At 42.0% G+C, this 15,985-nt stretch overlaps 1 protein-coding gene across 5 annotated transcripts in view; it reads right to left on the bottom strand.

The window, feature by feature from the left end:
- Positions 1 to 15,985, bottom strand: part of birc6 (baculoviral IAP repeat containing 6) — a 384,970-nt gene that overhangs the window by 346,740 nt on the left and 22,245 nt on the right. For all 5 annotated transcript variants that reach the window (XM_084322229.1, XM_084322232.1, XM_084322231.1 and 2 more), the window contains exon 3: positions 12,387 to 12,524. In XM_084322229.1, coding sequence (XP_084178355.1) covers positions 12,387 to 12,524 — 138 coding nt within the window. The remainder of the gene's footprint in view (positions 1 to 12,386; positions 12,525 to 15,985) is intronic.

The raw sequence follows: 15,985 nt of genomic DNA, 5'->3' as shown, positions 1-15,985 counted from the left end.
CAAACGCTGTGATTGGAGGATCAAGAAAAGGGGCAGGGTTTGAGACAGGTCTATTGTTTACTTGGTAACAATTTTGTGCATCTGTATGTGTACTGTTGTGAGTTTGTGTCACGTTGGTCTCATTTCAGCCTCAGTTATACGTTATTTGTTCCGTATGTCGTTTCATATCTGTGTGTCTCGTATGTGCGCGCTGTGCAGTTTATTTACGTTGGTAACACGGGTCGCTAGGGAATTTAGGTTCGAGGTTGAAGAAAGTGCACGTTTAGGTTGAAAGAACGGCCCTAATGTCAAAGCTAGGGATGCACCGAAGGAAATTCTTGGCCGAAACAGATACCGAAAATAGGAAACAGTTGGCCGAAAACCGAAAGGCCGAAAATGATTCATAGAACAGAATTTTTTTTAACAATGTTGTTCAGCTACCCGATTATGGAAAAATATATGATTATGGCTAAACTTAACTTAAATAATAAATAATCACTATTATGGGTCTTTTTGTATCACAAACGGTACTGTATTTGCAAATCTGGTATGTCATAAATGTATAGATGTAGCAGTACTGTCTATCTGTATGTCATGTATGTCATATATGTCCTGATGAATTGAAAATGGGGGACCCTGATGTAAACAAGACGAAAGTCTCTCTGGTCTGCATCCCCTTAACAATTGTGTGTATTGAGCTGTACTGTATTGTACCCATTCTGCAATCTGTTAATAAAGTTTTCAATCAATCAATCAGAGAGAGAGAAAGAGAGAGAGAGAGAGAGGCGGAGCACACCTTTCTAATCCCCAGATGACTTTGGCACAGTAGACAGCGTCAATGTGAGAGAAACAATCCCTCCCCCTCTCGCTCTGAATAATATGCATATTAGATCACTCAGTGATATATATAGTAAATAAGGATAAAGTATGTTAAAGACGCATTTATTGGACTTGTTGCGCGCTGAGTTTACATACTGTAGAAACAGCGCGACTCCCGAGGAGATGCATTGCTCCCGAGTCCCAAGAGGAGTATCACGCAGGACTGAAGAGCTCACAGCGCGCATGTAATGAATCCGCGTTTTGATGACATCATCACAACAACACGCGTTAGGTTGCTTCTGTTTCGGTGATATATTTTCGCTGAAAAAACTCTTTCGGTCAAAAGCCGAAAGGCCATTTTTGGCCATTTTCGGCCGAAAACTTTCGGTGGCCGAATTTTCGGTGCACCCCTAGTCAACGCATTTCAATATAACCATCTTGTATCATTCTTAACTCAGTAGGGGTGCACCGATATATCGGTCGGGTATCGCTATCGGCCGATAAGTGCCTTGTTGACTGCCATCTGCCTATTGTCCGATAAGCTCAAATGTGCCGATGGCAGTAGCCGATAAATATCCATCAATTTGTGTCGCGTCAATCTGGCCCACACGTTCGAACTTTGAAAAAGTTTCAGTCAAGCGACCTGCACAACGCCGCCCCCACACACACGCGCTACTGCATCAAAGTTACTTATGATTAACAAAGGCATTCGTTTTGTGGCATTAACGTTATATAGTTACACGTTCAATAACATCAGCATATTTACTGGACCATAGCAAGCATTACTCGTTCATATCTCAGTTCCTTCCTTTGAGCTGTTAAAAGTTTTCAATCAGACAAATGTATAGAAAAGCTTTTATTATAACATTTGTTGCAGTAAAATCATTATGCCTCGTTTAGTACTCCTGCGGAGCGCTGGTAATCTACTCGTGGGCCATGGGGAGCTAACTTTATTAGCTTTGTTGTTGAGCTCTCGTCAAAATCAATGGCGGACTTCCCGGAAGTAAAAAACGAATAAGCGCTTGCCGATTGGTGGTAAGAACAGCAGGAGGTGGGTGCTAGCGGTGTGACGTAATTGGCAGAATCGACTGTCAATCAAAATGGTTCTGTTGTACCCGACACGACACATGGATTGCAAACTCAGATTATGGAGATATTACTGGAGAACATGGAGCTTTGTTTGAGAGAGATACAGTGAGAGTACAAGTGAGTCTCTTGAACTCTTAAAACTCAAACTTGTCTTTTTAGTCAAGTTAGTCTGTTGAAGATGAAAGCCAGTGAGTATTGTATGACTCAGACTTCAGCAATAATCATAAGCATTATAAAATATATAAAAAACACACATGGCATGATGGAATACCATAAACATATTTCTTGATGTTTCCTTTTTTAAGTAAGTAAAGAGGCCTATGTTGATATCGGTGAGCACAATTTGTAACACAAAAAGAGAGACGTGTAGCCTATTTATATATTTAATATTTTATTTATTCATTTTATTATTATTTTATTTGTTGCCATGCCTAAAATAATACATAACACATTTTCATAAACAATATAATTTTTTGTTATATGGTTATAATAAAAGCTTTTCTATACATTTGTCTGATCGATTGAAAACTTTATTAACAGATTGCAGAATGGGTACAATACAGTACAGCTCAATACAATAACAGTGCTAAGACGGGAGGATGAAGACCAGAAAAAGACTTTCGGCTTTTTTACATAAGGGTCCTCCATTTTCAATTCATCAAAACATTTAGACACATACAAATATACAGTAGTTTCATTAAAAAATATATATATTTAAAAGAAATAAAAAAAAAAAAAAAAAAAAAAATATATATCGGCCGATTGTGTTAGTTGAACAATCGGTATCGGCCGGAAATTTTCATATCGGTGCATCCAGGGGGCGAAATTAAAGCCCGCCGCCCGCCAGGGGCGCCCAGTTTTTACCTTTGGCGCTTGCCACTGAGAGCCCTGCCCGCCGTGTGGCGTGTAGACGTGTAGTTCATAACGATACTCTTATTTTGAAAATCTGTGCGGGTCTCATTTCCGGCCCAAGCGCAACTAGAGTCATAATATGTAGTTAGCAGCATTCGGTTCGTATGATATTCTTATTTTGAAAAAAAACGTGGCAACGAGTCATATCCGCCCAGCCCTGCAGCGGGATACTATTGGCTTCTGCTCGTATCAACACAGATGCCCGCAGCATCTAGTGCTAACGTTAAGCTCTCAGAATGGTAGCAGCTCGCCCGCAGCTCTAGTGCTAACGTTAAGCTCTCAGAATGGTAGCAGCTCGCCCGCAGCTCTAGTGCTAACGTTAAGCTCTCAGAATGGTAGCAGCTCGCCCGCAGCTCTAGTGCTAACGTTAAGCTCTCAGAATGGTAGCAGCTCGCCCGCAGCTCTAGTGCTAACGTTAAGCTCTCAGAATGGTAGCAGCTCGCCCGCAGCATCTAGTGCTAACGTTAAGCTCTCAGAATGGTAGCAGCTCACCCGCAGCTCTAGTGCTAACGTTAAGCTCTCAGAATGGTAGCATGAGCTACCGTACTGTTTAAACAATGACCCAGTAAACTATTCACTTTTAGTTTAATACATGAGGCATTGTGTAACGTTATCCAGCTGGCTAGCTACTCATAGCTCCCGACATCAACAACTGCAGCAAGTGTCCAGTTACATCGCATCAGCATGCGGGCTGCTGACTAGGGTCTAGGTGCAGCGCAGGAGAATCCTTTCATGCTGAATGTAAGAGTTTAGGGTCCAGTTGTAGCGCCGGAGAATCCTTGCTGGAGCTGGAGGCCACTCGAGTATACACACAGACAGTGGAGCTGTTTGCAGACAGCGAGGTGGCGATGTCTCGCAGATAATACAACTACAAGTATGATTATATAATATATATATTTTATTTAAAAAAAAAATTATATAAAATAATAATAATTCTTTTTTTTATCAAAAAAAAGTTGGCAGGTAAGAAATCTGCTTGGCGGGTAGATTCTTCCCATCTACCCGCCACTGGCCGGTGAGTCAAAAAGTTAATTTCGCTCCCTGGGTGCATCCCTAACCGTGTGGTAGGAAGGCCACTGCTTTAAAGTATAGGAATACATGGCGGTGTTTGCAGGGCTCAAACTATATTATATATCATAGCTATGGATAGGGGTGTAACGATGCATCGATACATGCATGAAAGGGTGGGGGGGGTGCTTTGATCGTCACCAATGGAATACATTACACACACGCTCGGATCGCAGTGAAGGGATTCTTAGATCAACGCAAGATTGATACCATATAGCTCTTACCTTGACTAGGATGTACTCCAAAAAGAATATTCCAATTATCTGATCGCCATTTGATGTCGATCCTGTTGCCAACATAATACACCAAAGAACATGAACCGGGAGTGCGTGATTCTCCTCAATCCATGCGTTATAAACGCTTGTCCTGCCCGACAAAGAAAACCCCGCCCGGACACTTTCGACGCACAGCTCAAGACAGAGAGTTTCACATTTCACTTCATTTCAACCTTTATTTAAAATCGTAAGCATCCGAGGTTTCTCTCATTTACAGAAACGACGATTGTACAGTACATAATAAAAACGTTATTTAAACACCAGAGTAATTTTTTTTATAAAAAAACGTTTCAAAATCATTTTTAAAAATAAACTAAAACAGTTACAGGTAGTCACAATGGTCTGAAATCATACATTTAAACAAGGGAAGGGAGAACCTCCAATTTCAGCGAGAGTTGAAGGACATTCCATGAGTTAGAGGCATCAAAGGAAAGGCTGACTTCCCTAGCTCAGAACAACTTTGAGGAACCCTAAGAACCATCCAGTCATTCGATCGAGTTGAATAGGTTCCAATATTCGAATCTAACAGTGAGGAGATATAAAACAGGTTGTTTACCAATAAGGGCTTTAAAAATAAATACCAGTGTTTGTTGCGCCTTTCTGCAAGAGAAGGCCAACCCACCCTATCATACAGGACACAATGGTGAGTATCATATCTGTCACCAGTTATAAATCTGATAGCTGAGTGATATGCAGAATACAGAGGTTTAAGAGTTGATGCCGCAGCATGCCTATAAATTACATCACCATAGTCCAAAACTGATAAGAAGACTGATTCAACCAATTTTCTGTCGCAGTTTAGAGGCAAGATTGTCCACATGGAACTTAAATGTTAATTTCTCGTCAAGGCTCAAGCCACAAGCCAAGATATTTATACTCAGTGACTCTCTCTATACAAGAGCCACTGACAGTAGATATCCTCACATCAAAGTTAATATTCCTTGCTCTTGAAAACAACATAAACTTTGTCTTACTAGCATTAAGAACCAATTTAAGGGCGCCCTCGTGGCGCATATCATAGTGCCTCGCGCACCTACGCGGCCGACCCGGGTTCGATCCCAGCTCCCATCGTTATTTGTCGCATGTCCTCCCCACCTCGCCTCCCGTTCGCCCTCTCCTCTGTCGGTCCTGCGTGACCAATAAAAAGCTGTAAAAATGCTAAAAAAAAATAAATAAAAAAATAAACCAATTTAAGACTAGTAAGGGAATCCTGTGTAGAGCATAAAAGGAAAGTTGCAATTTCTCAATGGCCAACTGTACAGAGTCTGCAATACAGTACACAATTGTGTCATCAGCATACAAATGGTTATGACATCCATACAAAGAAGTAGGGCTGGGCGATATGGCCTCTAAATGATATCACGATATTTTTTGGCTATGTTACGATACACGATGTACATCACGATATTTTGACATTTCCTCTAAAGCCCTTAAAAATGCTTGATTTAGCCCTTTTTAAAGATTTATTTGTTGGCGTTTTATCGCTTTATTGCTACTGGGCAGTCCAGTAGAGAGAGACAGGAGGAATGGGAGACAGAGTGGGGGGAAGACATTCGGCAAATAACGACAGGTTCGGGAGTCAGTGAAGGTCAATTATTTTGCGACAATGATCGAGTATAGCTATACATTATCCCGCTTATTACATGGCTAACTTACTAACAATATACCTAATTCATTTTACATCGACTCGCAACAGTAACACTGGTTCTGGCTCCGCTGAGTGCTCGTCGCTCCGCCCCCCCAGCAGTTTGCACTGATGTCAGTGGGCTTGATTGCGAACAGCTGCGCACAGCGGTCATTATTGTGGGCTTGATTGCGAACAGCTGCGCACAGCGGTCATTATTGTCCCACAGCGGTCATTATTGTCCGATAACTGACCTCTGACGCGCGCTATTGACCAATCACAAGCAAGCATTTCGGCGAATGTGAAAACGCCATGTAATAAAATACAATAACCTAAATATAGCTTTGGCTCCTACAAGTACTGAATTCTGCCATCCGGACACATGCAATTTGAAATATGATTATAGAATATAGAATATCAGGCATAAAATGGTTATGCGATTAAAATGTGATTAATTAGATTAATTAATTACAAATCCTGTAATTAATTAGATACATTTTTTTTAATCACCTGACAGCACTAATATATATATTTACTTTTTAATTGCATGAAACATTATTAAGTATTCTCTTATGCCGCTTTTCCACGGTCTGCACAGTACCTACTCGGCTCGGTAGTACCCCCCATAGATATATATAAAGACGGTACCCCCCGCCCCCCGTCAGTGTAGCTGGGGCGCTGTGACGTCATCTTCAACGCGACAGAGGATTTCGACGCTAGCTATCAAGCTACTGTATTAATCCAGTGCCTTATTAGCTCAATTACGCTAGCTGCAATGCTAACCGTTAGAACGCGAGGCTACTACCAGTTCATCCACATCGGCGCCTCCATATTCCATTGACGTTTCTGAATAAAACATGTAGGGCTAACGTTTAAACTCGCAAAGCTCTCTCCACTTCTCACACTCTCGTATCCCCGGCTGTCTCCTCAAAACAAACCTGTGGCGCCGCCTCTCCGTCTCTGGGTGTGTGTGCGCACGTGGGCGTGCGTGTATGTGCGTGTAAGTTGGGGCGAGTGTGTGAATTTTTTTTTCTTTGAGAGGGAGAGACGAGAGACAGAGAGAGTAAAGGCAAGCGCTGCGCCAAAGTAAGTCATCTCAACCGTGGCGGCTTATAAACTGATGTGAGGGATTGTGAGAAACATCACTATGTCCGCGATACGTTTAAAAAGTGTATCGTTTATGAACTGTACCAGATATTTATTTAATATCGTCATATCGCCCACCCCTACAAAGAAGAAACAATATCATTAATATAAATTGTAAAAAAGGACAGGACCCAAAACTGAACCGTGTGCCAAGAATTCAGATTGTGCTTGACCTAACTTCACATACTGCCGCCTAGAAGATAGATAATCCTGAAACCAGACACGGGCATTATCATCCAACCCAATGTTAGATAGTTTCTTTAGAAGTAAGTAGTGATCAACTGTATCAAATGCTTTTGATAAATCAACAAAGAGGGCAGCACAATGTTTCTTCTTATCTAATGCTGAAATAATGTCATTTGTAACCAAAGTGATGGCTGATGTTGTACTATGTTTGGCTCTAAAACCAGATTGTTGAGATATGATAGAGTTCTCATTGAGTTAATTGAAAGGTCAAATTTAAGTTGTTTGCTTACTAGTGCTTCTAGGACTTTAGCTAGGCAAGGTAACCTGGAGATAGGACGATAATTATCCAAGTTATCCCCATCACCTCTCTTATGTAAAGGAATCACCGGTGTAGATTTCCAAACTAGAGGAAATCTACCTGATGAGATAGAGATTAAAAATATAAGTCATCTGTTCAGCGATAACTGGTGCAGTCAACTTAATAAAAAAAGACTAAGTTATCCTCACCTGTAGAACACTTTGCATCGATTGACTGCAAAGCATCAAATACAGCCGACTGTGTAAAAGGTTGAAAGGAGAAATGTAAAGTGACGCCCACAGGGTACAAACAATCAGAATCAACAGGACAAGGTCCATTATAGTTCCTATTAAATAAATTACCAGCCTCTGCAAAATGCCTATTAAAGGCAACACAAATTGCACTCTGCTCAGAGATCACAGAGTTTTCAACTTTAATATGAGGGCAAAGAATTAGATGATTTTATTTTGTTCACATTCACTGCACTCCAAAATTGTGCCGGATTAGAGTATGAGTTTGTAACCAACTCCAGATAGTAATCAGTTTTAGATTTTCTTACTACTGCAGTACATTTGTTCCTAATTTGCCTAAAAGAAAGCCAATGTTGAGGGTCTCCAGAACGCCTGGCCCGAGACCATGCAGCATTTCTGTCTTTAATTAGGGTTGACAATGCCCGAGAAAACCAGGGTATTACTCCATCTTTAATGTAAACTTTTTTTTAAAGGAGTATGTTTGTCAACTAATAAATTAAATGTATTTACAAAGGAGTCCAGGGCTAACTGAACATCAATTTCAGTGTTACAATAAGTATTAAAAAAAAACAAGATCTAAAGTGATTAAAAGATTTAAAATTCCTCCTTAAAACTGTGTGAGATCTTGTTTTTGGCAGTCGCGTGCTTCTTACACAGGCTGTGGGGCAATGGTCACTTATGCCTAAGTCAAAAACCCCCAAGCTGAGATCCTGTCATATTTATTCACAAAAAGATAAATAAGGGTAGACCTAGTCATTTTTAAGGTTTGGCCTGGTAGGCTCAGTAACTAACTGGGAAAGACTGAGGTTACCACGGACTTCTTTATGGTGCTTTGCAGCACCACTCAACCAGTCAATATTAAAATCACCCATGACAATCAGCTCAAAGTCAATATATTGCAAAAGGAGCTCAGCTAATCTATCTAAAGAGCTAGCATCAACAGAAGGGGGTCTGTAGACACCAATTACATATAAAATTGTTGATCCCCAACTCAACCTTTAAAACAAGTATAAAACAACGATAGAAAACCCGACTTTTCTCGGGTTTGGCGCTCAAACGTCGGCGAGTTAACTCGACTTTATTCGTGAGTGGCGTCCAATGAGTTAAGATACCACAGTTATGTTGTGGATGTAAATTAACGTGTGCTTGCTTATGTAGAAACAATGCATAAGATAATATAACGAGACCTTTTCATTATAACATCTTGCAACTATGGTTATGATTAAGATATCAAGTATTTACTCCCGGAAAATCTTTATGTATGGTGATAACGAGTATATTGTTTAAAGGGGACATGTACTGCTATTCCTATCACTATTTGGGCAACTTTACACAATTCCTGTGAGTGTATTGAAGACATCTGTACGTTTTGTTTTTCAAAAAAATGCATCGTTTTATATTTCTAATCAAGTACTCAAAACCATCATTTTTCAGCTTCAAGATTTCAGGCTGTTATGGCCTGGCTCCGCCCATAAGCACTTTGAGTGACAGTCAGTCCACACAGTCTGCAACTGGTAGACAGAGAGAGATAGAGAGGGAGGGGGTGGGGGTGAGAGAGAGAGAGAGAGAGAGAGAGAGAGAGAGAGAGAGAGAGAGAGAGAGAGAGAGAGAGAGAGAGAGAGAGAGAGAAAAAGACAGGCCGTTATTTTTTTCTCTGCCTCTCGTGCTGCGCGGCAGCTTGTGGGGGGGGGGCCTTCCTTCCTCCCCCAAGTGCTCCTGAATGCTCTCTATCTCTCTCTCTCTCTCTCTCTCTCTCCCTCCAGAGTGCACGCAGAGTATGAGGAAGTGGTTTCCACTCGCTGTGTACAGTCAGTCTATGTAGATTGTGGGCGGGCATTAGCTACAACCACAGAGCCAATCACATCACTGTCTGCTACCAAGAGCCCGAGTAACGTCATTCAGGCCTTCAAATCAGGATGGCCTAATTTAGTTAGGGTTAGATTTTTTTTTTTATTCAGATAATGGTTGAAGAAGTGCGTCTTTAGTCGACGGCGAAAGATTGGACGTGATTCCGCTGTCCTAACTGGGGTGGGTAGTTCATTCCACCATTGTGGGGCAAGGACTGAGAATAGGAGACTTCTCTTTGATGACCCTCCCGGAGCTTGGATAGGAGTAGGTCTGAGGCGGCCAGAAGATGCAGAGCGTAGTGGTCTAAGCTGGTTAGAATAACAACATGCAACTTGACATTTCTGATTGTCATTTATTGTTGAGCCCCCATGTCAGAAAAATACAAAAACTGTAAAAAATAAAACATTAACTATAGCCTACACTTAAATAAAATAATGTATTTGAGATTCTCTTAAAATGTATTTATTTTTTTATTCTTAAACTAATTTAATCTATTGAATAACAGGTCGTTATTCCTCTGACTTCTGTCTCACACACACACACACAGAGCTCCCTCCCCGGGCCCTTGTCCTATAAGGTATTGGCTTGTGTTGCTACACGGACACATTTGTATGTTGCACCACCACGGTACTTCCTGGCTTACAGTGTACAGACTAGTAAACAAACACTCTGTCTCTTATTATATGTGAACTAAAGAGTACAAGGTTTACACAACAGCCCCCACCTGCTGTTTTATTGTATTTGTACCTGTACTATCCGCTGTCAGCGGATCAATTCCGGATCAATTCCCAAAGCTGTAAAGGAATGTGAATCACTACCCACCTTCAAAAACACTCTCAAAGAACACCTACGGGAGACTGCAATTCAAAACTGGCCCCTACAAATGTCCTAACCCAGTTGTACAATAAAGACCAAGCATGGCTTTGTCAGTATTCCAATGTACCCAACCCCCCCCCCCCCCCCCCCCCCCCCCCACCTCCAATGTACAGCCCCACCCAACCCCACCCCACCTACCCAACCTCCTCCAATGTACAGTTTCTATGTCAAATGTAGGTCAGTATTCCAATGTACAGTGTCCCCCCCCTACCCAACCCCCCCCCCCCCCCCCACCTCCAATGTACAGCCCCACCCCACCTACCCAACCTCCCCCAATGCACAGTTTCTATGTCAAATGTATATACACTCTTTTTCTGGATTTTTTTAGTATCACAAACAGTACTGTATTTTAAAATCTGGTATGTCATAAATGTATAGATGTAGCAGTACTGTCTATCTGTATGTCGTGTGTGTCATATGATGAATTGAAAATGGAGGACCCTGATGGAAACAAGACGAAAGTCTTTCTCAGGTCTGCATCCTCTTAACAATTGTATGTATTGAGCTGTACTGTACTGTACCCATTCTGCAATCTGTTAATAAACTTTTCAATCAATCAGCTGTTTATCTCTCTTTGTGAGCTGATTAAATAGCGTTAGCTCACGTTAGCTAGCGTTAGCTCACGTTAGCTAGCGTTAGCTCCGTGGCTAATTTTAGCTCACCCTGAACTAAATCAATGACTAGGTTCTAAAGCATTCAAGTAGTTTTCACTGCACATAGAAGTAGCCAAACAGCAGGAGCATTTCGGGAGCATATTACCAAAACCCAGGCAATTTCGAGCCCTTAAGGAATCAAATAGAGTCTGCCATGGCTACATGCTAACGCTAACGTTATTGCGCAACTGTAGGAAAAACCTGGCAGCGATAAGGGAATCGAAAGTCACGGGAGCCACACGGTTCCAGGCATCTGCCAATTAGGAACCGGTTCCCAACGGGCACCGGTTTTCGATTCCCATCCCTAATACTTAGTAGTGTAGACAAATTAGCATGGTAGGTAGTAAAATAGGCAAGGTAGATTCCTTAGTAGCAGAGTGCATACAAGTAAAAGACAGCACAAAGGTTTTATTGAGGGGGTGGGGTTCATTTCATTTGGTATGGTTTTTCCAAAGAATTTTCTATAAACTACTGAAAATGTCTTAGCAGCATCCCTACACCTTTGCCCTCATTGAGAATGCAAGGCTCTATGAAGGTCCTGCCCCCCTTCCCCCCTCACATTTTCCCCCAAGCCGGGTAACTTTTTCCACCTAAATGGTTCGCCAAACATTTCACCCAAACACAACACTTCTTAGCTTACACAATCCTGCTATAACTAAGATATTCGTGCATAGATCACTAGGTGTATCAACTTATAATATGAGTTTCACATTAGCATTTCATGTTAGCAGTTAGCATGGATGACAGTGTGGCCAGTTTACAGGATTAGTTGATGACGATGACATTTTGGCCGTAGTGCCCAGCCCTAAGACACAGGTTAAGATCCTGAGGTGTTTTCTAAGGTAAAAGAAATAGGACCAGTGCTAGGCCAGCATTATTTTCCACCAACAGTATCCCATCTGTAAAGTCACAAGTAAGCTCATGTGAGAGACTCTGGCACACATTTGATAAAGTAGTTGGCTTCTGCGTTTTCCGTTTCCCCCAATCAGACCTCAAACTGTCAAAACAAAGATAGTCAAACCCTAGAAGCAGCATGGCTGTTATAACAACTCAAACTGCTTCAAGCAGTAGTGTCTAGTTGTCTACAGGTCATGGCTGGCACTTCAGCTTTAAACTACCAAAGCCAGCCAGCCTACTTTCAGTTTCGTATCTACAAGTCGTGAGGCTGCTATAGTGCTATGGATACTCCTCCTGGCTTGAAAATGTCACACCTTTAATATCAGCAGCCACAGAAGCATTTCAATTATTTACAGGCCACGGTACGCACAAAATAAATCCCAAATACTGCTTCATCCAAATAGAAAGAGCTCACAAGTAGCAACACAGTGAGCTCGTCCCCAAAAAGCCTGGTCTTTGACTCACCTTGGCAACTTTGTGATTGGCTGCCGTCTCGTGTGAGGTATTCTTCAGGCCTTCTTTAAGCTGGGTGATGAAGAGGTCGTACGCCTCAGTGTTGGACACGTCAATCTTCTCCTGACAGGCTGACAACATCTGCTGGGCCTGGAGAGAAAAACAATGTTTTGTTAGGACCAAGAACGTACAGTTCCGAGGACAGTTTCAACGTTGAAGTTACAATGTTGAAGTTGCAACTTTGCTGCATTTTTCATTTGGTTCAGTTAGCTTTCACACCAAGCAGGCCAAACACTAAACAAATGCCATGTGGTCAGAACGGTTTATATCATTTATTGGGACAGAATATCAGAGAGAAACTCACTTCCTGGTCTTGGAAATAATGATGCAACACCACAAATGTATGCAGTCTTGGGGTCTCTGCCTGGTTTTGATGTATGTTTACTGTGGGTTGCCAGGATGTGTAATAATAATTAAGCGTATATGTATGAAGAGGATATGACAGTTTCTCAATCTAATCTGGCAACCCATACAAAGCCCGATTTCATTCATGTCACTATACAAACAAATTTACATCTTTGGTAGATGGGAGGTTATATGGACAAAAGAATCATGCGATCTCCACCTTGGCTTGTTGCACAATTATGAAATACTACACATTTTCCAATTCACGGTCAATAATTCATTATTGGATTCACTTTATTGTCATCGCACAAATTACAGTTGGCATCCAACCAGAGTGCAAGCAGCAGCAAAGTAAATTAGCCTAAAACTAGATACACAGGTAAATGGACAAGTGGATGAAAAGTACAGTATGTATATTGTGCACAGTGCATAGCGTGCCATGAATCAATTATGCACCACTGTCTAGGCTACCGTCACCTGAATTATGCATGCAAGGCATTTGTTTAGTACCACAACATTATTTGGCTATTTTGAACTTGCCAGCTGTGAATAACGTTATGAAAATGAAAAATCAAGTGCGGCTGGGTAGCGCAGTGGAGAACGCACTCGCCTACCACCGCAGAGACTCTGGGATCGAATCCAGCTGTCAGCGGTACCTCCGGCTTGGTCAGTCGTCCCTACTAACACAATTGGCAGTGTTAGCGGGTGGGAAGCCGGTGGGGTATGTATCCTGGTCATTGTAAACTGCGGTTCCTACTGGTCGGTCGGGCGCCTGTTCAGCAGGGAGGGGATCGGGGGGGAAATAGTGTGAACCTCCACACACGTTACATTCCCCCAGTGAGAGTCCTCGCTGTCGGGTGAAAAGAAGCGGCTGGCTGACTCCACATGTATCGGAGGAGGCATGTGGTAGTTCTACACCCTCCCTAGGCCGACAGTGGGGCAATGCGCGCAACGACCAGGAAGGGAATTGGCATAATGACAAAAATTGGGATGGGAGCAAAAGCTAAATACAGAAAAAATTTGAAAAAAGAAAATGAGAAATCAGACATTTGGAAAATATACAGGCAATGTCACAAAAACTGCCCAATCAGCTACATTAAATGCGTGATTTTTCTGATCTTTTCCTGTTTTTAGTGTGGTTGCTTTCACACCTCAAATGAACCGAACCAGAGTTTGTTTGTCAGTGGACTGAGACCACCTGCTGCACCCGAGTGCAATTGCCGTGTTCACACCTGCTCAAACTAACCACACCAAGAGGGTAAAGGAACCAGGGTTTGATTCAACCCAACTAAACTAAAAGGCAGGTGTGAAAGCACCCTACCAGTCAAGACCTCGTGAATCAGTTTTTCTAAAAAATAAATAGCTCTGGACAATTTTGAGTCCAGCACAGACTGGAAATCAACAGCAAGTCATGCAAATCTGAAAGAGCTCAGTTAGGCTTGTTGAGGAGCCACCTGAATATAAACTACCGGTACCTGCAAGAGACTCTCAAGCAACTCAGAAATGAGTCAGACCTAGGAGAAAAATCAGGGGGGGGGGTTTGGGGAATCGATACTCAATCATTTAAATTTAATGATCAGACAATATCGATTTTTTAAAACTTAATTTCTAGCACACCTCCCATCCTGCAGATGTCTCTAGTTTGCCTTACGGCAAGTTTCCGCTGAACTGCGATGGCAAACTCGGTTGACGAAATTACATCATTTGACAACAATGACAGGTGCCGATCCCCTGAAACCAGCGCCATCAAGCCTAATTGAATCCATATTGAATCAAAATCTAATTGAATCGGGACCTTGTGAATTGATATTCAAGTTCAATGAGGTAATGAGTGTCAATACCCAGCGGCTAGACATGGGAATAGTCAGCAAAGGCCTTATAGTGATGAAGACAGTGCAAAAAAGGGATATGGGCAATAGGAACAAAAGACTGCAGCGGAAGAGGCCGTGGGCAAATTAATACTGGCAGCACAAAGTCCACCCACACAACCACACCCAGCGAGGCCACCAGCCCGGGTTATTAACATAGCCCTGAAGAACATGAATAAAGAATGTGCTGCCAGCTCAAATAGCATGCCGCTTTTCTATAGATCCGGGGGATCAATCACAATGACTCCTGAGGCAGTATTCTTCCCCCACTCATAGCCCTGGAATTTGTTGACTTATCGATTAGTTGATTTAATCGTCAAATCTGTAAGATTGCTTTTCCCCACATGCAATCTATGCAGAATGACCTCTTAAAATCTAGAGCTAACAGAAATGTTCTTTTCAGGACATTACTCATTCGGCATGGGGAAATAATACTAACATAAAAAAGGACTAAACAAATAAAGTCTTAAGTCGACAGACTAAATTGATCCGACTAATTGACTAAAAGGGGGCAGCCTTACTCCTGACCCATCTCAAGCCACGCCCTCTTTTTTTATCCTCAATCCGCAGGGAAGTAACAGTTGTGATTGGAGGATCAAGAAAGGAGGGCAGGGTTTGAGAAATCAATTAGCAGTCCTTTACCAGTCAACTGTGGATTGGGGAACATATGAGAAGTGCTTATCTGTATATTATCAAAGAGTATAGTGTTGTCAGGGGTCTACAGAGGCTAGTGGCTTGTGTGACGGCAGGGCATCCTTATGTAGGACAGTTTAACCTGCTGAATAAGAAACCTAAACAACTAGAAGAGTGCACTCAGTAAGATATATTCTGGAGTCAATAGTCCTTGTCATTATATTGGCGACGGTGAAATGGCTAAGTAGCAGTATGAGGAGGAACATACAAATCATATTCACTGATTGCCACGTGTCATGCAGCCTATAACCTACGGTAAACAGTAGGCCAGCATTATTGTCATCTGATCCCAAAACACACCCGAAAAAGGAGCATATAGGCACAATAAACAGTTGTAGCTGTGGACGCAGGTGTAGCTCTAGTTGGATGGATGAAAGCGGATGGGAAATTGCAATTACCCTTGTTGCATCACATGCCTTTTATTATGTGAGGGGCAAAACGATGATGGGCAGCTAAATTCCTCAATAATATCTTAGCCATACCCTACAGTTTATCAGTGAATGGCAGCATTCCTGTCAGTCTGAGCAGCAGGGGATATACAAACGTTTTCAACTTATGATTATACATACCGCTATGATAGGAATATATACTTGGAGACTCCAGGATCAGTGAGTGAGTGAGTGAGTGATTGAGAGCCTACTTGTT

This window comes from Notolepis coatsorum (genome assembly GCF_963971535.1).
Source record: "Notolepis coatsorum genome assembly, chromosome: 9".
Taxonomy (NCBI): domain Eukaryota; kingdom Metazoa; phylum Chordata; class Actinopteri; order Aulopiformes; family Paralepididae; genus Notolepis; species Notolepis coatsorum.
The sequence above is the reverse complement of the archived record's forward strand: the minus strand, read 5'-3'. Positions and strand labels throughout refer to the sequence as shown.